At 44.4% G+C, this 22,373-nt stretch overlaps 2 protein-coding genes across 3 annotated transcripts in view; one reads left to right on the top strand and one right to left on the bottom strand.

Moving 5' to 3' along the window:
• Positions 1-12,494, top strand: part of Dyx1c1 (dyslexia susceptibility 1 candidate 1) — a 17,189-nt gene extending 4,695 nt beyond the window's left edge. For both annotated transcript variants that reach the window (XM_013010070.1, XM_013010069.1), the window contains exons 4-9: positions 379-607; positions 1,368-1,513; positions 2,728-2,837; positions 7,311-7,464; positions 9,186-9,291; positions 12,163-12,494. In XM_013010070.1, coding sequence (XP_012865524.1) covers positions 379-607; positions 1,368-1,513; positions 2,728-2,837; positions 7,311-7,464; positions 9,186-9,291; positions 12,163-12,278 — 861 coding nt within the window. In that variant the 3' untranslated portion in view covers positions 12,279-12,494. The remainder of the gene's footprint in view (positions 1-378; positions 608-1,367; positions 1,514-2,727; positions 2,838-7,310; positions 7,465-9,185; positions 9,292-12,162) is intronic.
• Positions 12,495-16,390: 3,896 nt separating this feature from the next.
• LOC105981080 (chromosome unknown open reading frame, human C15orf65) overlaps positions 16,391-22,373 on the bottom strand; it is a 7,272-nt gene continuing 1,289 nt past the window's right edge. The window contains exon 2 of the mRNA XM_013010079.1: positions 16,391-16,762. Coding sequence (XP_012865533.1) covers positions 16,415-16,762 — 348 coding nt within the window. The 3' untranslated portion in view covers positions 16,391-16,414. The remainder of the gene's footprint in view (positions 16,763-22,373) is intronic.

Below are 22,373 nucleotides of genomic sequence, written 5' to 3' on the forward strand. Positions count from 1 at the left end.
CCCCCCCCACCCCGCCTTGCCACCTCCCCATATCCTCCCCCCCCAGCTTGTTTGCTCAAGGCTAGTGCTCTACCACTTGAGCCATAGCTCCACTTCTGGTTTTGGGGTGGTTAATTGGAGATAAAAGTCTCATGGACTTTGCTGCTAACTGGCTTTGAACTGTGATCTCAGATCTCAGGCTCCTGAGTAGCTAGGATTACAGGCATGAGCCACCTGTGCCCACTCCTATGTTAATTCTTGATAATGAACTCATGACTAATGTTATGGAGGGGATGGTAAGGGTTTAAATGCAAGAAAACTTATATTTAGTTTCTTATTGTATAACTATAATCTTGCTTCAAAATGATTTAAAGGGTTTGGTCATTGCCATTTTTACAGATTGAAGAAGACGAGAGGAAAAAAATAGAAGATATGAAAGAAAATGAACGGAGAAAAGCCACTAAAGAACTGGAAGTGTGGAGAGAATGTCAAAAGAAAGATGAAGAACAAAAACCTATTCCAAGAGAAGAGAAATTACAGCAAGGAAAGCAAACTAAAGAAGAAAGAAAACAATTAAAACATAAAACTGTTACAAGAAATTCTACATTCAGTCATCATGCTACAAAAGGTATATATAGGGCTGGGAATGTGGCTCAGTGGTAGAGTGCTTGCCTTGCATGCTTGAGGCCCTGGGTTCAATTCCTCAGCACCACATAAGCAAAAGAAAAAAGCTGGAAGTTGAGCTGTGGCTCAAGTGGTAGAGCGCTAGCCTTGAGCTGAAGAGCTGAGGAACAGTGCCCAGGCCCAGAGTTCAGGCCCCACGACCGGACCCAAAAAACAAAAAAACAAGAATTCCAGAAAAGTAGTGGGGGGTCACTGTGACAGTGACAGGTTAGCCACCATATTATCAATGATGATTTCCGTTTTTATTTTTGCAAATGATGCCTTTGGCTTATTTGTTTAGGATTATAGAATTAGCTTTGATGTGTAATTATTTTTTTTTCTTTTTTTGGTCAGTTGTGGGGCTTGAACTCTAGGTTTGGGTACTGTCCCTCAGCTCTTCCGCTCAAGGCAAGCGCTCTACCACTTGAGCCATACCGCCACTTCTGGTTTTCTGAGTGGTTTATTGGAGATAAGAGTCTCACAGGCTGGGCTGGGAAGGTGGCTCAAGTGGTAGAGTGCTAGTCTTGAGCTGAAGAGCTGAGGGACAGCGCCCAGGTCCAGAGTTCAGTCCCCACAACCGGACCCTCCCCACCCCCCGCAAAAAAAAAGAGTCTCACAGGTGTTTCTGCCCAGGCAGGAGCCACCGAGCTTATGTGTAATTACCTTAAAAATCAGTTTTAGCTAGAAGATAAGTAACACCTTACTTGATACCCTTACTTTTGAAGGGAGAAATTCAGAGGATATATTTGCTGAAGCATTACAGGAATCCAGCATTCCTGCCCCTCGCTCTGTTGGCAGTATTAAAATCAACTTTACCCCTAGAGTGTTCCCCACAGCTCTCCGGGAGTCACAAGTAGCAGAAGAAGAAGAGGTAAGTATATTTTGCTTTTCATATAGCTACCAGCAATGAAAATGCTTCACTCATTTCAACCACTGAAATTAGTACTAGCTCTGGATTTCCTAGGTATTTTTTAAAGATACTACTTCATTAATATGTTTTAGTATTTCCTTATGAGAAAAATTTTATTTTTGGCTCTAGAATATTCATGAGAAGCTGGTACCTGTATCTCACGTCTATAATCCTAGCTACTCAGGAGGCTGAGATCTGAAGATCGCAGTTCAAAGCCAACCTGGGCAGGAAAGGCTGTGTGACTCTTATCTCCAATTAACCACCAGAAAACTGGAAGTGGTGCTGTGGCTAAAGTGGTAGAGCGCTTGCCTTGAACTGAAGAGCTGAGGGACAGCGCCCAAGCCCAGAGTTCAAGTCCCATGACCAAAAAAACCCAAAAAAACAAAAAACCATGAGAGAATACTAACAGATAGTATTGTTGCCAGGCTCACACCTGCAATCCTAGCTACACAGGAGGCTGAGATCTGAGGATCGCAGTTCAAAGCCAGCCATGGCAGACAAATCCTTGACACAGCAGAACTAGGGGACTGGCTCAAATGTTAGAGCACCATCGGTGGCGCAACTCCAAAGCAGAGAGAAAGGAAGGATCTGGGTTGAAATGCCCTTCTAAGTTTAAACCCCCATTGACCTAACTTCCTTCTTACTAGGCTCTGCCTCCTCAAGTGCCATCACCTGGCAACGGTGCTACAGGCTGGTGACCAGGCCTTTAGCACACAGGTCTTTGGGGGACATTGAAAATCTAAAACAGCTGGTTGCCAGTGGATCACGTCTGTAATTCTAGCTGCTCAGGAGTCTGAGATGTGAGGATCCAGATTCAAAGCCAGCAGAAAAATCCAAGCAACTCCAATTAATCAGCAAAAAGCTGGAAATGGAAGCATAGATTAAGTGGTAGCACACCAAGCAGAGGTGGAAAAGCCAAGCAAGAGGGTGAGGCTAACCTTTGCCCCTCTCTCCCATCTTCTTCCTTGCACACCCTCCAGCCAGTTGATGCCATTTACCATACTAGAACACAGCCAGAAGGTTCTCACCAAAACCTGACTAAATGGGGGCATTCAGTCTTAGATTTCCAGCAGCAAAACCAACCTCTTTATAACGTAGCCAGCCGTGGGTGTTTTGTTATAGAAACACAACGTGGACAAAATCAGTATCCTTCCTGAAACTTTCCCTCGTTTCAGTGGCTACACAAACAAGCTGAGGCGAGAAGAGCAATGAACACTGATATTCCTGAATTTTGTGATTTAAAAGAAGAAGAAAAGAATCCAGACTGGTTGAAGGAAAAAGGAAAGTAAGTTGTTTGGGCTCTGCCCACGAGGCTGCTAATGTGCGTGGACACTAGTACTTAGCACCTTCTCCGTCTCTTCTGCCCCTTGTGTTTTCATGTGTGTCTACTATGGGGGAGTGAATACGAATAAGCAAACTAGGTAGGCAGGCCCTGTGTTCAAGAAGCTCATAGTGCCGGGCGCTGGTGGCTCACGCCTGCAATCCTAGCTACTCAGGAGGCTGAGATCTGAGGATTGCAGTTTAAAGCCAGCCCGGGCAGGAAATGCTGTGAGACTTATATCCAATAAACCACCAAAAAACAGGAAGTGGTGCTGTGGCTCAAGTGGTAGAGCATTAGCCTTGAGCTAAAGAGCTTAGGGACAGCACCCAGGCCCAGAGTTCAACCCCACTACTGACAAAAAAAAAAAAAAGAAGAAGCTCATAGTACAGTGACTGAGTACAGTTCTTATTTTTTGTTTTAAATGGTTATAAAAATATGAAAATATGGACTGGGAAGGTGGCTCAGTGGTAGAGTGCTTGCCTTGCATGCCTGAGGCCCTGGGTTCGATTCCTTAGCACCACATAAGCAAAAAGAAAAAAGTTGGAAGTGGCGCTGTGGCTCAAGTGGTAGAGCGCTAGCCTTGAGCTGAAGAGCTGAGGGACAGCACCCAGGCCCAGAGTTCAGGCCCCACAACCAGACCCCCCCCAAAAAAAAGTGAAAATATCTAAGGGGAACAAATCAGGGAGAATGAAGGAAGGTGTGACATTGATCAAGAAACATTGTACTTATATTGACTTATGGAATATACTCTTAGAACTCTTGAATACTCATATCCATTTTTTAAAAAGATAACTAGGTTTTCTCATGTCTAAGTTAGATTGTTAAATGGGATGTTTGCACAGACCTGAAATGCTGGCATGTGGGTGAGTGGTAGAGCACTTGTCTAGCGTGCATGAGGCCCAGGCATTCCTGGGAAATGAGAAGACAACCACAACCAAACCACTATGGAGGGGCTGGGAAGGTGGCTCAGTGGTAGAGCGCTTGCCTTGCATGCATGAGGCCCTGGATTCGATTCCTCAGCACCACATAACCAAAAAGAAAAAAAGCCGGAAGTGGCGCTGTGGCTCAAGTGGTAGAGCGCTCGCCTTGAGCTGAAGAGCTGAGGGACAGCACCCAGGCCCAGAAGTTCAGGCCCCACGATCGGACCAAAAAAAAAACCTCTATGGAGTCTGTCTCATCGATGGCCCACGCCTACAGACCTGGGAGGCCATGGCAGGGGGAGTGTGAATTTGAGTCCGATGTAGGCTGTGTAGGGTGATGTCATGAGTCCCAGAGAATGATGACTTTGATGTGAGAGTGAAGCCAGCAGAAAAGAGCCTGGAGAATGCCGGTCCCCTCTCCCTGGGAGGTGAGGGCCTCAGTGATTAGCTCGGTGGAGAGGGCCCTGTTCTCAGGGCAGAGCCAGGATAAATCTTTTTTTTTTTTTTTTTGCCAGTCCTGGGGCTTGAATTCAGGGCCTGGGCACTGACCCTGACCTTTTTTTGCTCAAGGCTAGCAATGCCACACCACCACTTTCAGCTTTTTTGTTTACATGGTACTGAGAAATGGAACTCAAGGCTTCATGAAGGCTAGACAAGCCACATTCCCAGCCCCCAGGGTAATTTTTTTTTTTTTGTGGGTCATGGGGCTTGAACTCTGGGCCTGGGCATTGTCCCTGAGCTCTTCAGCTCAACGTTAGTGCTCTACTGCTGGAGCCACAGCACTACTTTCAGTTTTCTGGTGGTTAAGTGGAGATAAGAGTCCCACGGACTTTGCTGCCTGGGCTGGCTTTGAACCATGATCCTCAGATCTCAGTTTCCTGAGTAGTTAGGATTACAGGCATGAGCCACTGGCGCCCAGCCCCCAGGGTAATTTTAAGAAAGCATTTAGCTGGATACCTATGGCTTACTCCTGTAACCCTAGCTCATCAGAAGGCTGTGATCTGAGGATCATCATTTGAAGCTAGCCCGGTCAGGAAAGTCTGAAGGAGTTCATCTCCAAAATAACTAGAGGAGGTGTGGCTTAAGTGGTAGACTGCCAGCCAAACCAGCTGAACAAGTATAAGGCCCTAAGTTGAACCTCCATACTGTTGTACATGTGGTATGTGCATGCGTATACACACATACAATCAAAGTCTAGATGCTCTAATTTAGGTATGTGCATGGTATAATGGTGTTTAACAGCTTTCCATGACTCAGACTCTGTAAATAACTTTAATAGCTACCCTTCCTGAAACTTGTAATTATAGAAGGGAGAAGGGCCATTGTTCTGTCATTTTGCCATTACTTTGCGCATGATTTCTATCATAAGTTCTGTATCTTAACTGAACAATTCCAGTTTATACCAATAATCCTAGCTACTTGGGAGTATGAGATCCAAAGGATCTCAGACACAAGCCCAGACAGAAAAGTCCTGAGACTCCATTTCCAAAATATCTAGCAAAAAGCTGGGCTGGATGCATGGCTCATGTGGTAGAGCACCAGCCAATGGAGCAAGTCAAATGAGCACAAATCCCTGAGTGGTACTGACAATAGAAAAAAAATGCTTTCTTTCCCCATATTGGATCTGCTTACATCTCATTTCCATACCTCAGACAAATTCTAACATGAGTGGGTGGAAATTAAGGCTATCAAACCCTATAATCTAACTCCTAATTTCCTTCCTATTACTGATATTTCATAAATTCCCCTTCTACTCCAATTGTAGTGTCCAGACCCCCTCTCAGTCTCTCTAAGTGCCAGGTCTTAGCGCCTGCCAGATAACCCGGTCATTTTAGGACAGAGGCTTTGCTTTTGGTTTTCCTACCAAGTTAATTCTGCTGGCCAATCGTAACTGAGAAGGCAGTAGTTTTCCCTCTGACTACTACAGTACACATATGCACCAGGCTGATTTTCTGTGTGCTCATGGTTTTGAGTTTCCTGTAGCTGGATTCCATCTGTATATCAGATGTCCTTTTATTTTACCTGGCACTTTTTGTTTGTTTGTTTTTGATCAGTCTTCTATCTGGCTTGAACTCAGGGCCTGGGCATTGTCCCCGAGCTCTTTTGCTCAAGTCTGGTGCTCTACCACTTTGAGCCACGGCACTTCTTGTTTTCTGGTGGTTTATTGAAGATAAGAGTTTCACGGACTGGAGCTGGGAATATGGCTTAGTGGTAGAGTGCTTGCCTAACATTCATGAAGCCCTGGGTTCCATTCCTCAGTACCACATAAACAGAAAAAGCCAGAAGTGGTGCTGTGGCTCAAGTAGTAGAGTGCTAGCCTTGAGCAAAAGAAACTCAGAGAGAGTGCCCAGGCCCTGAGTTTAAGCCCCTTTGAACTGTGACCTCAGATCTCAGCCTCCTGAGTAACTAGAATTTATAGGCATAAGCCACCAGTGCCTGGGCTCCCCTGGGACTCTTTTTAATTGGAGATAAGGTCTCACTATGTAGCCCAGGCTGGCCTTGAATTTGTGATCTACTGCCTCTATTGCCTAAATGCTGGATTACAGGCATGCACACTGACTAACTTTTTTTTTTTTTGGTCATGGGGCCTGAACTCTGGGCCTGGGCGCTGTCCCTCAGCTCTTCAGCTCAAAGCTAGTGCTCTACCACTTGAGCTATAGCACCACTTCCGGTTTTCTGAGTGGTTTATTGGAAATCAATCAATCAATCAATCTCGTGGACTTTCCTGCCTGGGCTGGCTTTGAACCGTGATCCTCAGATCTTAGCCTCCTGAGTAGCTAGGATTACAGGCATGAGCCACTGGCACCTGGCTGACACCGACTTTTTATTCAAAAGCATTTATTGGTTCAAGTATCCCAAACCTTGAAGTCATTTTACATTGCAGGTAAAGCTTGGTTTTGCAGGTTAGTTTGTATTCCAACTGGGCAAGTGCTCAGTTTTTTTTTTATGTGCTTTTTTAAAAATTCCTTTCATATTTAATTCATGTTTCGTTCTAGCTTCTGCCATGGTGTGGAAAGTGAATCACAATTTAGGCTTTGTGTTTTCTTTATCTGGTTGGGGAAAGAGTTTTCCCAACTTTCCATCCTCTACCAGTGAAACCAAAGTGATAAGCTTCATTGTTTCTCTTTGTCTTGTGGTGCTAGGGAGGGACCCCCGGGGGCCTTGCCCCTGCTCTTCAGGCTCTCTGCCTGGAACCCCAGTCCTCCTCCCCCCACCTCAAGTTTCTTTCTGAATAGACCAGTGTAGGTCACAATCCCATCCTCGGGTCAGTCACTCAGTGTAGCAAGGGGGATGGAAATCTGCCCAGCAGATTAAACAATCCATGGCCCCATCGGGACAGCATGGGGGGCATCCAATTCTCACTACATGCTGGTGTTCTAGGGAGTTGGGATTAGTCAGCTAACAGTCTCCACCTTACAAAAAAAAGTGAGCTGTCCCATTGTCAAATAGCTCTAAATATTATTTCTGTTTGAATTAATGTTTCAATGCTGTTGTTTTTCTGTTTTTGTCTCACTAGCAAATTGTTTGCCACAGAAAACTATCTGGCAGCCATTAATGCATACAATTTAGCCATAAGACTAAACAACAAGATTCCACTCTTGTATCTGAATCGGGCTGCTTGCCACCTAAAACTGAAAAACTTACACAAGGCCATTGAAGATTCTTCGAAGGTATATATGTACCTCTCTATGTATAGTGATTTCTATTTGTGAGGTGATTTGATGTGGTTTGTTGTATGCAGATGGCTCACGCCAGTAATCCTAGCTACTCAGGAGGCTGAGATCTGAGGAACTTGGCTGGAAGCCAGATTAGATAGACAAATCTGAGAGTTCCTTTCTTTTTTTCTCTCTCCCTTAACTTTTTTTTTTTTTTTATTTATGTGGTACTGAGGAGTTGAACCCAGGGCCTCATGCATGCTAGGCAAGCATTCCACCACTAAGCCACATTCCATCCCATTAAAAGACTTATCTACGGTAAACTACTCAGAAAAAGCTGGAAGTGGCCCTGCAGCTCAAGTGGTAGAATACTAGCCTTGAGCACAAAAAGCTCAGGAAGCGGGCTGGGTAAAGTACTTGCATTGCATGCATGAGGCCCTGGGTTTGATTCCTCAGCACCACATAAGCAAAAAGAAAAAAGCCGGGAGTGGTGCTGTGGCTCAAGTGGTAGAGCGCTAGCCTTGAGGAGCTGAGGGACAGCGCCCAGGCCCAGAGTTCAGGCCCCACGACCGGCCCAGAATTGGAGCCTAGAACTGGCAAAAACAACAAACACAATACAAGAGAAAAAAAAAGCATCCCTCTTTGGTGCTGGGAAGGTGGTAAGAGAACAGAAATAAGTTGGCAGTAAGGAAACTATAAGGAAAACATCTGTCATCTGTTTACCGGAGGATAAGACAATGTAACGTATCAGCACAGTCCAAGAGGTCAGACTGCCCTGATCCCCTGATCAGCTACCCCCAACCCTGTCAGGAAGCAATTTAGGACAGGGAAATGAATCAGCATTCCTGTAGTTAGCCCTGCTTATCTGCTTACCCCTACCCAAGCCTCTAAGTTGGAAAGCCCCTGCCCTTACTAGAAATGATATGCCCCAACTAATGAGTTTAAGACAGGTTTACTGGTGAATCGCCAACCAATCACATAACCCCATACAACCAATGCTGTAATGATCCCTCTCTCTGCTTCATGGTTCCCTATAAAAACCCTGCTGGACAGGGGGTCGGGGCTCACATTTCGAACCTGCTACATTAGGGAAGATTTGTGAGTCCGGCTCAAGCTGTAATAAAACGACTCTAGTTCATTTACATCTGGGACGGCTCCCTGGTGGTCTTTGGGGGAAATCTATGGCCTGGTACTACAGTGTCTCAGTTGCTTGCCTTGCATGCATGAGGACCTGGGTTTGATTCCTCAGCACCACATTAAGCACAAAAAGCTGGAAGTGGTGCTGTGGCTCAAGTGGTAGAGTACTAGTCTTAAGCTGAAGAGCTGAGGGACAGTGGCCTCAGGCCCAGAGTTCAAGCCTCACAACTGGCAAAAAAAAAAAAAAAGACATCACTCATTTTGAATGCGAAAGACCACAAATGCTATTTAATTATCCCTGTGGTGGATTTCAAGTAATAAGCCTGGTCAGAGATCAGACCTTTTATCAGTGTATCAATATATGCATTGATGAATTCCTGCTTGAGGCTTGTCTTTTTCTGTTGTGGTTCTGAGCCTGAACTAGGGGCCAAATGTCTTCAAAGAAGGTAATAAATCTCTTGGCCATGTCACAGGCTTCTCTTAAGAGTTGTTACTTAGATTTTGTTCACACTTAAATTGGAAAGTTATATCTTTGCATATGCATATGCATACACAAGTATATATGTATGTTTTTTGGGGGGGTTGTTTTCTTTTGCCAGGCCCTGGAATTATTGACACCACCAGTTAAGGACAATGCTAATGCAAGAATGAAGGCACATGTACGCCGGGGAACAGCATTCTGTCAGTTAGAATTGTATGTAGAAGGTAAGACATCTATAGAAATGTGATTTGTTTCATTTTTTTATTTCATTTTTCACTGTAGTGGTGCTTAAACTCAGGGCCTGAGCGCTGTCCCTGAGCCCTTTAGTTCACAGCCTAGTGCCTAGCGCCTAGTGCTCGACCACAGCTCAAGAAAACTTACAGTTTTCTGAAGGTTAATTGGAGATAAGAGTCTCTTTGGCCTTTCCTGCCTGGACTGGCTACAAACTTGATCCTTATATCTCAACTCCTGAGTAGCTAGGATTATAGATGTTAGCCACCAGCACCTGGCATTTGCTTTGCTTCTTGATTTGAGATGCTGGGATTACTTGTATCCAGCAAAAGAAATGTTTTAGCTTCCAGCTTACTCTGAAAAAAAGAAAAGTCATTGAGATTATTTAAGATCATGACCCTTCAGGACTCATTACATTTTATTTGTAGTAAAATATAGGTGATTTTAAAGTTATATTGTAAAAATCAAAGGGCTAGCCAGCTACTCAGGAAGCTGAGATTAAAGTTCAAAGCTAGCCCGGGCAAGCAAATCCATGAGACTCTTCTCTTTTTTTTGGTCGGTAGTGGGGCTTCACCTCTGGGCTTGGATACCAGCTCTTCAGCTCAAGGCCAGCGCTCTACCCCTTGAGCCGCAGGGCCACTTCCGGTTTTCTAGTGGTTTATTGGAGATAAGAGTCTCAGGGACTTTCCTGCTCAGCTGGCTTTGAACGGTGATCCTCAGATCTCAGCCTCCTGAGTAGCTAGGATTACAGGCGAGAGCAACTGACACCTAGCCTGGCCCGGAGATTCTTAAATCCAATTAACCACCAGAAAACCCAAAGTGGCACTACAGTTCAAGTGGTAGAGTGCTTGCCTTGAGCTGAAGAGCTGAGGGACAGTACCCGAGCCCAGAGTTCAAGCCCAATGACCAACAAAAAGGAAAAAGAAAAAATATCATAGGGCTGGCCACGTGCTGGTGGCTCATGCCTGTAATCCTAGCTACTCTGGAGGTTAAGAGCTCTGGATTCCGATTTAAAGCAAGCCCAGGGCAAGCAAGCCCTAGAAACTCCAATTAATCACAGAAAAACCCAGAAGTAGAGCTACAGTTCAAGAGCTCAAGCAAAAAGAGCTTAAGGACAGGATCCTGGCCCAGAGTTCAAGGCTCAGGGCCAGCAATAAATAAATAAATAAACACATAAATAAATAAATTTCTAGGGCTGGGCATTAGTGACTCATTCCTATAATTTTTGATTCTGAGGAGGCTGAGACCTACTTGGAAGGTCACAGTTCAAAGGCAGCCAGGGCTGGAATGTGTGAGAGATACCATCTCCAAGACAGCCAGCATAAAAGCTGAGCTGGAAGCATGGCTTAAGTGGGAAAGCACCAACCCTGAGCAAGGAAGTAAAAAAAAAAAAGAAAAAAGTAGGGCTAGGGATGTGGATGAGTGATAGATTCAGTAACTGAGCATATGCATGGCCCTGAGTTCAAGGCTCAGAACATAAAAATAAAATTAACTAAATAGGGCCGGGCGCTGGTGGTTCACGCCTGTAATCCTAGCTACTCAGGAGGCTGAGATCTGAGGATCTCGGTTCAAAGCCAGCCCGGGCAGGAGAGACCCTGAGACTCCTATCTCCAATAAACCACCAGAAAACCGGAAGTGGCGCTGTAGCTCAAGTGGTAGAGCGCTCGCCTTGAGCTGAAGAGCTGAGGGACAGCGCCCAGGCCCAGAGTTCAAGGCCCACGACCGACAAAAAAAAAAAAAAAAAATTAACTAAATAGGCCCATTCATTGTAGAATGGAGTTAGAGCAAGGTGTGAGCTGCGTGAGACCAGGAAAATGCCATGTTATCAGATGTTATCAGATAGGTATGTGGTAATTGGTACAAGGAATTCACCTGAGATAGACCCTGTAAACACATCCACACACTCTTAAATATAAATGTTATTTGTATTTGTGTTACTGTACTATGATCTGTCATTTATACCCAGGGATTTAGAAGCCATAGCATTTATTTTTATTTATTTATTTGTTTATTTATTTTTGTACCAGTATTGAGGCTTGAACTCAGAGCCTGGGTGCTGTCCCTTAGCTTTTGCACTCAAACCTGGTGCTCTGCCACTAGCATCACACTTCTACTTCTGACTTTTTGCTGGTTAATTGGAGATAGAATCTCTTCGGTCCAGTACAGGTGGCTCACACCTATAATCTAGCTACTCAGGAGGCTGAAATCTCCCCAAGCCAGCCTGGGGAGGAAAGTCTGTGAGACTCTTATCTCCAATAAACCACTCAGAAAAGGCTGGAAGGGATGCTGTGGCTCAAGTGGTAGAGTGCTAGCCTTGAGGAAAAGAAGTTCAGGGACAGTGCCCGGGCCCTGATTTCAAGCCCCAGGACTGGCAAAACAACAACGACAATAACAACAAAAAAGAATCTCTTAGGGGTGCTGGGAAGGTGGCTCAGTGGTAGAGTGCTTGCCTTGCATGCATGAGGCCCTGGGTTCAATTCCTCAGCACCACAAAAGCAGAAAAGGTTGGAAGTGGTACTGTGGCTCAAGTGGTGGAGCACTAGCCTTGAGCTGAAGTGCTTGGGGGACTGCGCCCAGGCCCTGAGTTCAGGCCCCACGACCGACCAAAAAAATAAAATCTTAGGTTTTTCTTCCTGGTCTGGCATCGAACTGTGATCATGAGATTTCAGCCTCTTGTGTACCTAGGATTACAGTCATGAGTCACCAGCACCTGGCTAATTTTTTTTTTTTTTTTTTGGGTCCAGTTGTGGGGCCTGAACTCTGGGCCTGGGCGCTGTCCCTCAGCTCTTCAGCTCAAGGCTAGCGCTCTACCACTGGAGCCACAGGGCCACTTCTTTTATCTCCCCTCTTTGCTATCTACATAGGTTTGCAGGATTATGAAGCTGCACTTAAGATTGACCCAGCCAACGAAATAGTACAACATGATGCAGAGAAGATTCGGAGTATAATTCAAGGAACAGAAGTCAACTCTTGCGACTAGAAACAGCTAGGTAGAGTACTAGGCATTATTTTGAAGTTTCATTAGACACATTGGGAAACCGTACATATCCATTTGTATATATGTCCATTTGTAGGATAACCTACTGTGGAGTATTTTAGTTCTCTAGAAGACAAAATATTATGAATCTGTTGAATGTGAAGTATTTCTTTGATTCTTCCAAAAGAAAATCCAAATCACAATATTTTAATCCTTCATATTTGAAACAGCTTAATTATATTTTTAAGTTGTTTATTGCTGGTACTGGGGCTTGAACTCAGGGCCAGGACACTCTCCTTTAGCTTTTAAATATATAAAATTGTTATTACTGAGGTGTTGTACATAAAGGTTACCATTTCATAAGTCAGGTAATGAATGTAATTGTTTTTTTGAACAATGTTACCTCTTTCTTTCTTTTTTTTTTTAATTTTGATTTTGGGTCTGGTCGTGGGGCCTGAATTCTGGGCCTGGGTGCTGTCCCTCAGCTCTTCAGCTCAAGGCTAACACTCTACCACTTGAGACACAGCACCACTTCCGGCTTTTTTCTTTTTGCTTATGTGGTGCTGCGGAATCGAACCCAGGGCCTCATGCGTGCAAGGCATGCGCTCTACCACTGAGCCACCTTCCCAGCCCCACCTCTTTCTTTTCTTTCCCCTAGTTTCCTTTAACTGTTTTGCTCAAGGCTGGTATTCTGTTACTTGAGCCACAGCTCTGCTTCTGGCCTTTTGCTAGTTAATTGGAGATAAGAGTCTCATGGACTTTACTGCCTAGGCTGGCTTCAAACCACTATCCTTGGATCTCAGCTCTTGAATTAATTTTTTTTTTTCCGGTCATGGGGCTTGAACTCAGGGCCTGGGCACTGTCCCTCAGCTCTTCAGCTCAGCTCTACCACTTGAGCCACAGTACCACTTCCAGCATTTTCTGTTTATGTGGTACTGAGGAATCGAACCCAGGGCCTCATGCATGCAAGGCAAGCACTCTACCACTGAGCCACCTTCCCAGCTGGATCTTAACTCTTGAGTACTAAGATTACAAGCATGAGCCAGGGTGCCTGGCTTACTTATCCAGTTTTGTTGGTTTTGAATTACACTTGCTCAAAAATTGCTGCTGGTATGTGACCAGGATACTTAATTTTTAACAAGAAAGAATATTAAAATAAAATTTGTATTTGTGTAAAGTATTTGTTGATATTAAATTGATTATTGTCTGAAACATTGACTTTACTATAGTAGATACTGGTAAATGTTTAGTTTCCAAATACAGTGAACGTGTGTGTGTGCGTGTGTGTGTGTGTGTGTGTGTGTGTGTGTGTGTATGCACACACGTGCATGTGCCAGCCCTAGGGCTTGAACTCAGGGCCTGTGCACTGTCCCTGAGCTTTTCTGCTCAAGGCTGGTATTCTACCATTTTAGCCACATTTCTACTTATATCTGCTTTTTGGAGGTTAATTGGAAATTGACCTGTACTCAGGTACTTAAAATCATATCTCAAACTGTCCTTATAGGCTGCTGTCAAAAAACAAATTTAAAGCCAGGCACCAGTGGCTCAGTCCTGTAATCCTAGGTACTCAAGCGGCTGAGATCTGAAGAGTGTGGTTCAAAGCCAGCTGGGGCTGGAAAGTCTGTAAGGCTCTTATTTGCAATAAATTATTCCCCCCTAAACAAACAAAAAAGCCAGAATTGGAGCTGTGGCTCTAGTGGCAGAGCACTGGCCCTGAGCAAAAGTAGTTCTGGGATAGCTTCCAGGTTCTGAGTTCAAGCCCTAGGACTGGCACCAAAAAGTAAAAAAATTTAAAAATTAAGCACCTTGGGTGGTACAGGCCAGTACAGCACAAGGGAGGCAGAGGACCGGAGAATTCAAGTTCAAGGCCAGATAAGGTAATTTAGTGAGACTCTGTCCAAAATAACAAACAATAACAAAAAACAAATTTAGTTTACAGACCTTGATTGGCTTTGTGATTTTAGACTAGCAGTGCTTAACTCCACAAAATAGAATATTCCCTTGAGCTGAGAGGCTGTTGATTTCATAAACAGAAGAGCAAAGGCTGACACATCACTGTACATGTTGTGTATTTGTTGGAGTACACAAACGTGGGTGCTGTATCATTGTTATTATGTAAGCACTACACACAACTGCATAACTTCCTTTTTTAAAAAATAAAATGCTGGGGGCTGGGAAGGTGGCTCAGTGGTAGAGCGCTTGCCTTGCATGCCTGAGGCCCTGGGTTCGATTCCTCAGCACCACATAAGCAAAAAAAGCCAGAAGTTACATTGTGGCTCAAGTGGTAGAGCGCTAGCCTTGAGCTGAAGAGCTGAGGGACAGCGCCCAGGCCCAGAGTTCAGGCCCCACAACCGGACCTTCCTCCCCCCCCAAAAAAAGTGGTAGAGCACTAGCCTTGAGCAGAAGAGCTCAGGGACAGCACTTAGGCCCCAAGGTCAAACCCCATGACCAATAGTAAATAAATAAATAAATAATTGACACACACACACACACACACACACACACACACACACATACATCCATCAAGGGCTGTGACACATCTCTTGAGGACCCAGTCTACATTAGCCATGCTCAGGAGACTGAAGGAAACAGAACACCTACTTACATTAAACAAAAACCACAGAGGCCATTGTTTTGGTCTCTGCCTCAACCGAGAGGACACTAAAAATCAAAATGGAGCAGTTAGGATAAAGCTCAAAGTTTTCAAACCCAAATCAATTTATCTGATCTTCTGATAAGAGAATAAAAATCAAATTTGAGGCCCAGTGCTGGTGGCTCACACCTATAATCCTAGGTATTCTTGAGGCTGAGATCTGAGGATCTCTGTTCAAAGTCTAAAGGACTCTTATCTCTATTTAACCACCAAAAAGCTGACAGTGGAACTGTGACTCAAGTGGTAGTCTTGAGCAAAGAAGCTCCTGGGCAGCATTCAGGCCTTGAGTTCAAGCTCCAGCGCGCGCGCGCACACACACACACACACACACACACACTCTTTTTCTCTCTCTCTCTCTCAATAAAACCTCTTTATTTCTTTCTTCTGCTTTAAAAATTAAAGTAACTTTGAAAAGACAAATTAGTTTTTTTAAATTTATTTTGCTTTTTTTTTTTTTTGTAGCCTTGGGGACAGCCCCAGGAGTTATCCAGGACTGCCAAGCAAGCCTCTCCCACACAGCCACATCCCGGGCAGTCTCTGCTCTCTCTCTTTTTTTTTTTTTTTCTGTTTATAAAACCAACCTCTTCTGCGTGGAACACATACTCTATTTTATAGAGGAAGAGCTTCCTGACAGCCCAAAATAAAGGCAATTAAGGGTGTGGAGATGGAGTTTAGTGGTAAAGTACTTGCCAAACTTCTGTAAGGTCATAGGTTTGAAGGAAATGTAGCACCACAAACAAAAAAGGCCAAAATTAATTTTTTTTAAATTTTTTCTACTAAGATTTATTTAGCAAAACAGGATGAAGTAGGGAGAAGCAAAGCAGAAGTAGGTACTCCTGCTTGATGCACAGAGAGGCTCAACCAAAATTACCATCTTTAGGCTGGTACGGGATGTGGTGGTACCCACCTATAATTCAGCTCTTGGGAGGCTGAGGCAGGAGAATCTTGAGTATGAGGCTGCTTTCGCGACATGGCAAAATCCTGCCTCCAACACACACAAACACACCTTTAAGCTGTTGTAATGTTCTAATTCATAATTTTAAATATTAAGCTATGAGACATTGATTTTTTCTTTTCTTTTGGTTGGTTGTGGGGCTTGAACTCTGGGCCTGGGCACTGTCCCTCAGCTCTTCAGATCAAAGCTAGTGCTCTACCACTTGAGCCACAGCATTGCTTTTTCTGCTTATGTGGTGCTGAGGAGTAGAACCTAGGGCCTTATGCATGCAAGGCAAGCACTCTACCACTGAGTCACCTTCCCATTTTTTCTTATAAGCCTGCCTTCAAGAGGCTGAGGCTAGAGAATCAGGAGAAAAGGCCCACTCTAGGGTACACAACTAAACCTTGTTTCAGAAAACAATACAAAAACTGGTTTACTTTAAAAAATTGTATTCAAATCTTTTTATATTCTAAATTTAGGCACAAGCCCTAGATTGAAAAATCATTTTTACGAATCTGTTTCATCTTAAGTTGTCAAGGGAGTTTATTTTCACAATGTATGTTGAAAATTAGGACAATCGAGGGTTCTGGTTCTATCAGGGGCAGTATTTAGACTGTTATTTTGATACATCCCAGTCGCTCTGATATGGTTGGAAAATTTGTACTCCTTTGGAGTGTAATTGCAGGGAAAAAACTGTGGCATTGGTAAAAATTCACCATAGTGGCTTGAGTTGGTTTTATACATAATCATCTTGGGTTTGGAGAGTGAGGTGGTGGAACAGAGTGACTTCGGGTCCAGCATGCAAGAGAACACTGGGTTGCCCGGGTTCACACAGGTAGGCAGCGGCTCGCATTGCATCTCCATGTCTGAATTGGAAGCTTCAGCACTTTTCTTATCCTAAAAGACAGATGCAGAAAAGTCAGCCTCAGGCTGGGAATGTGGCTCAGTGGTAGAGTGCTTGCCTAGCATGCATGAAGCCCTGGGCTCGATTCCTCAGTACCACATACACAGAAAAGGCTGGAAGTGGCACTGTGGCTCAAGTGGTAGAGTGCTAGCCTTGAGCAAAAGAAGCTCAGAGACAAGTCCTTAGGCTCTGAGTTCAAGCCCCAGGACTGGAAAAAAAAAAAAGCCTCAATGATTAAGAAATAAGAGTTCAATTTATTCCCCCAGCTCTCTTTTCAGCATGTCCAGCTCTCTTCAGGGAATCATTTGGCCTTTTGCATGGCCCAGGCTAGCCTAGAACTCATACAGATCTTCTTCTGCTTCCCAGGTGTTGGGGTTACAGGCATGAGTGGCCACCATGCCCAGCTTGGGGAGAGTCATTGATTGTTTGATTTTTGCAGTACTAGGACATGAACCTAGGCCCCACGCATGCTGGGTAGGTTTTCTACTCCTCCAGTCATCTTGAGTCAGGTTTGTTTGTTTGTTTGTTTTGGTCAGTCATGGGGCTTGAACTCTGGGCCTGGGTGCTGTCCCTCAGCTCTTCAGCTCAAGGAGAGTGCTCTACCATTTGAGCCACAGTGCCACTTCCAGTTTTCTGGTGGTTTATTGGAGGTAAGGGTCTCATTTGACTTTTCCTGCCCAGGCTGCCTTTGAACCACGCTCCTCAGATCTCAGCCTCCTGAGTAGTTAGGATTATAGGCGTGGTCCACCCAGTGCCTGGTACCCAGGACTTTTGTTTTGTTTTACAGCAGTCTGGGGACTGGGGACTGTCCCAGATTTTTTTTTTTTTTGCCAGTCCTGGGACTTGAACTCAGGGCCTGAGTACTGTCCCTGAGCTTCTTTTTGCTCAAGGCTAGCATTCTACCACTTAAGCCACAGTGCCACTTCTGGCTTTTTCTGTGTATGTGATACTGAGGAATTGAATGCAGGGCTTCAGACATTCTAGGCAAGCACTCTACCTCTAAGCCACATTTCCAGCCCCCCAGATCTTTTCTTGTTTTACTGAAGGCTAGCCCTCTTAACAGTTGAACCACAGCTCCACTTATTGGCTTCTTAGTGGTTAACTGGAGATAATAATCTCAAGGACTTTTGTGCTTGGGCTGTCTTGAAACCATGATCCTTACATTGTAGCATCTTGAGTAGCAAGCTACCCTACACTGCTTAATATAATGACACTTAAAATCAGAGTAAAATAATCAGGTACCAGTGGCTCATATCTGTGATCCTAGCTACTCTAGAGGCTGGATATGAGGATTCCAGTTTGAAGCTAGTCTAGGCAGAAAAGTCTGAGATCCTTATCTCCAAAATAACCCAACAAAAAGCTTTGCTATAAATGTAGCTCAAGGAGTAGATTGATAGCCAAGTGACAGCATGAGTCCCTGAGTTCAAATCCCAGTAATACCCTTAAAAAAAACACAAAACCTTTCTATTGGCTGGGAATGTGGCTTAGTGGTAGAGTGCTTGCTTAGCCTGCATGAAGCCCTGGGTTCGATTCCTCTGCACCATATACACAGAAAAAGCCGGAAGTGGCACTGTGGTTCAAGTGGTAGAGCACTAGCCTAAAGCAAAAAAGAAGCTCAAGGGCAGGTCCAAGCTGTGAGTTCCAGTCCGAGGACTAGCACCAAAGAAAAAAACAAAACCAAGAAAACCCCATCTAGGGTTGGGAAGTTGGCTGAGTGGTAGAGTGCTTGCCTTGTATCCATGAGGTCCTGGGTTCGATTCCTCAGCACCACATAAGCAGAAAAAAGCCAGAAGTGGTGCTGTGACTCAAGTGGTAGGGCACTATCCTAGAGCTGAAGAGCTGAGAGGCAGTGCCCAGGCCCAGAGTTCAGCCCCCACATCTGACAAAAAAAACCCCAAACAACCATCTAACCCATGGTTTGTTTAAGAATAAAACTATTAGCTGGGCGCCGGTGGCTTAGGCCTGTAATCCTAGCTACTCAGGAGGCTGAGATCTGAGGATCATGGTTCAAAGCCAGCCCGGGCAGGAAAGTCTGTGAGACTCTTATCTCCAATAAACCACTAGAAAACTGGATGCTGTGGCTCAAGCAGTAGAGCACTAGCCTTGAGCTGAAGAGCTGAGGGACAGCGCCCAGGCCCTGTGTTCAAGCCCCATGACCGACAAAAAAAAAAATAAAAATAAAACTATTAAGGGAGCTCTTTAGAGTTGTGTTATTAAAAATTGACTTTTAGGGGCTGGGAAGGTGGCTCGGTGGTAGAGCACTTGCCTTGCATGCTGGAGGCCCTGGGTTCGATTCCTCAGGCACCACATAAGCAAAAAGAAAAAAGCCGGAAGTGGCCCTGTGGCTCAAGTGGTAAGAGCGCTAGCCTTGAGCTGAAGAGCTGAGGGACAGCGCCCAGGTCCAGAGTTCAGGCCCCACAACTGGACCCCCCCAAAAAAAATTTTAAATCAACTTTACTTTGAAACTGTATTTATTGCTTAATTTTATCCGAAAGACTAAACAATACTTTAGAAACTCATATTTTCTTTGCAAATATAAAATAAGTATAAATAATGAAATAGAGCTGAATGTGATGGCGCATCTCCATTATCCCAGCATGAGAGAAGCTGAGACGGAAGGATAATGAATTCAAGGCCAACCTTGGTTAGGGAGGCCCTATCTCAAAAAACAGTAAATAATAACCTCATATCTCTTTGTTTTAAATGGACTTGAGACTGGTTATAGTTCTTATTCACAAAATGCTGCTATTGTTATGTGAGTACAGCCTGAGTGACTGAGTGTGAGGGCTGGATGTCTCTCTGTCTAGCAGCTGGGTATTTAGGTAGGCTAGCCAGAGAAAGTGGGTGGCCAGACTCTTTGCCTCCCTTGTTACCCCATCTGCCAAATGCTATATCTGAGTGCCAAGAGAGCTGACACTTGCTATAAACATCCATGGAAAAACCAAGTAGAAGGAGAGGTGCTTGGATTTCCAGAAAATCCTGCTCATTTCTAAGAAGCCATAGACATTCATCTGGTTTAGGATCTCATCATTCCCCTTCATTTCATTTTATCTCCCAAGAATCACATCACATTCTCCTTTCCTGGATCAATAGGTGCGGGGTCTTGTGATTGGTCCCACTATTCTGAGAGTGGAGAAGGGAATTAGAAACCCATAACACTGTATGTTGAAATGTACCTGAGGTAAAATAGTGTACTACCCCCTCTGTTCTCCCCACAGTGTTTGCCTCTCCCAAATTCCTAGAGGCCAGTCTTTGATTTAAAGCACTGTAAAGGGGGCTGGGAAGGTGGCTCAGTGGTAGAGCGCTTGTCTTGCATGCATGAGGCCTTGGGTTCAATTTGTCAGCACCACATAAGCAGAAAAGAAAAAGCCGGAAGTAGCGCTGTGGCTCAAGTGGTAGAGCGCTAGCCTTGAGCTGAAGAGCTGAGGGACAGCGCTCGGGCCCAGAGTTCAACTCCACAACTGACCCAAAAAAAGTCTTTCCTAATAAACTTTTTTTTTTTTTTGGTCGGTTGTGGGGCTTGAACTCTGGACCTGGGCGCTGTCCCTGAGCTCTTCAGTTCTTGCACCTCAGTGCCACTTCCAGTTTTCTGGCAGTTAATTGGAGGTAAGAGTCTCATTGACTTTCCTGCCCAGGCTAGCTTTGAACCATGATCCTTAGATTTTAGCCACCTGAGTAGCTAGGATTACAGGCATAAGCTACCAGTACCTGCCTGAAACTGTTTCTTTTTGTGGTGACAGGTTCTTGCCCTGTGGCCCCAAGTTAGCCTTGAACTCCTATCTGCCTATACCAAAGTCAGTGCTGGGATTACAGACACGCATTATTTTCACGCTTCCCTATTAGATTTCTTCTCAGGTTATTAGATTTCTTCTGCATACTCCAGAGATTTTATACACCTACCCATTTTGCAAAAAAATCGACACAAATTTGTGGTATGTGTAGTCTGTTATTGTATGAGAACTAGAGTTTTCTTTTTCTTGTTTTTGGTCAGTCGTGGGTGCTGTCCCTGCACTCTTCAGCTCAAGGCGTTCGCTCTATTGCTTGAGCCACAGCACCACTTCCGAGAACTAGTTTTCTAAAGAAGCCTCATCTGCAAACTGGCTAGAACGTTGATGACTGAATATAGGTGGAATGCTACAAATTCCAAGGAGAAAGATCTTGACCTCTCTTCAGGCCCTTTTAGTAGCCATTTACTATCATTCAGATCTAATATCTTTGTGACTGTGAGTACAATTTATCACCTTCAAAGCTAATTATACCAGACCACTTCCACTGTAACCTCCCTGTGAGGTCTGTATTTTCAGTGTCTGCCTTTATTTATTTTGTGCCTGTGCTGGGACTTGAATGTAGAGCCTTGGCATTGTCCCTTAGTCTTTTCACTCACAGAGGCGCTACCACTTGAATTACAGCTCTACTTCTAGCTTTTTGGTTGTTAATTAGAGATAAAAGTCACAGTCTTTCCCACTCGGTCTGACTTCAAAACATGATTCCTCAGATCCTCCTGAGTAGCTAGAATTACACTCCTGAATCTCCAGTGCCAGCTATCTGCCTTATTTTATTAAAGATCATAAAGAACTTTCTCAGAAGGTCTTAACAGTATCCCCCACATTTAGAGTTGTCCTTGGCAAAGTTACTTTCTCTCCAGGCACAGTGTTCTAATTTTTAAAAAGAAGCAGCACTTAAATGATAAAGATGCTAACAGCTATAGATCTTTTGGTAGGTTTACCGTACTCAGAACATCTAGTGTAACCTTCAGCTCATGTCCAAATGTTCAATGCCCTACTTTATTGCAGCCATGAACACAAAGCAAATCAACTACCTTGACGTTTAACTTGCAGGAAAATAATTTGTTTAGAGAAGTACAGGAGCCTGTACCTGGAGGTAGAGTCCAGTGCTCAATGTCAGCCAGGAAAAACAGACTTAAATCTCTCTCCCTGTGGTTCCCTCTTCCTCCTCCTCCTTCGCTAAGTCATGTGTTCCTGAATCCCCAAGGATGGGGCTCCGAGACAGAAGCCCTCTCATTTTTAAGATGACACACCTTGGGCATGTAATGAAGCCCCCCCCCATTTACATTTTAATTTTTTATTTGGGGAGGGGTCTGGTCGTGGGCCTGAACTCTGGCCTGGGCGCTGTCCCTCAGCTCTTCAGCTCAAGGCTAGCGCTCTACCACTTGAGCCACAGCGCCACTTCCGGATTTTTTTTTTCTGCTTATGTGGTGCTGAGGAATCGAACCCAGGGCCTCATGCATGCAAGGCAAGCGCTCTACCACTGAGCTACCTTCCCACAGCCTCTGCGTTTTAGTTTTGATATGAGGTCTCCTCAAACTGGTAACTACCTGCCTCAACAGGTGTGTACCATTTTGGCTTAAGGTTTTGAGTTCCTGAGTAAAATAACATTTATTAAAAAAAAAAAAACAAATGAAAACGAGCCTTTGAATTAAAAAAATTCCATTGCATAGATCGTTACTGTGAAAATAATAACTTTTTTTCCTGTTTTGGTGTCGAGTCACTTGAAGTTACAATTGTCCCCAAAGTACAAACAACTGAGGTCTAACTGTAAAGCACTTTTTTGTCTGTATTGGGGTCAGTATCTTCTTTGTAAATG

This window comes from Dipodomys ordii, unplaced genomic scaffold (genome assembly GCF_000151885.1).
Source record: "Dipodomys ordii isolate 6190 unplaced genomic scaffold, Dord_2.0 Scaffold11, whole genome shotgun sequence".
In the NCBI taxonomy this organism is placed as follows: domain Eukaryota; kingdom Metazoa; phylum Chordata; class Mammalia; order Rodentia; family Heteromyidae; genus Dipodomys; species Dipodomys ordii.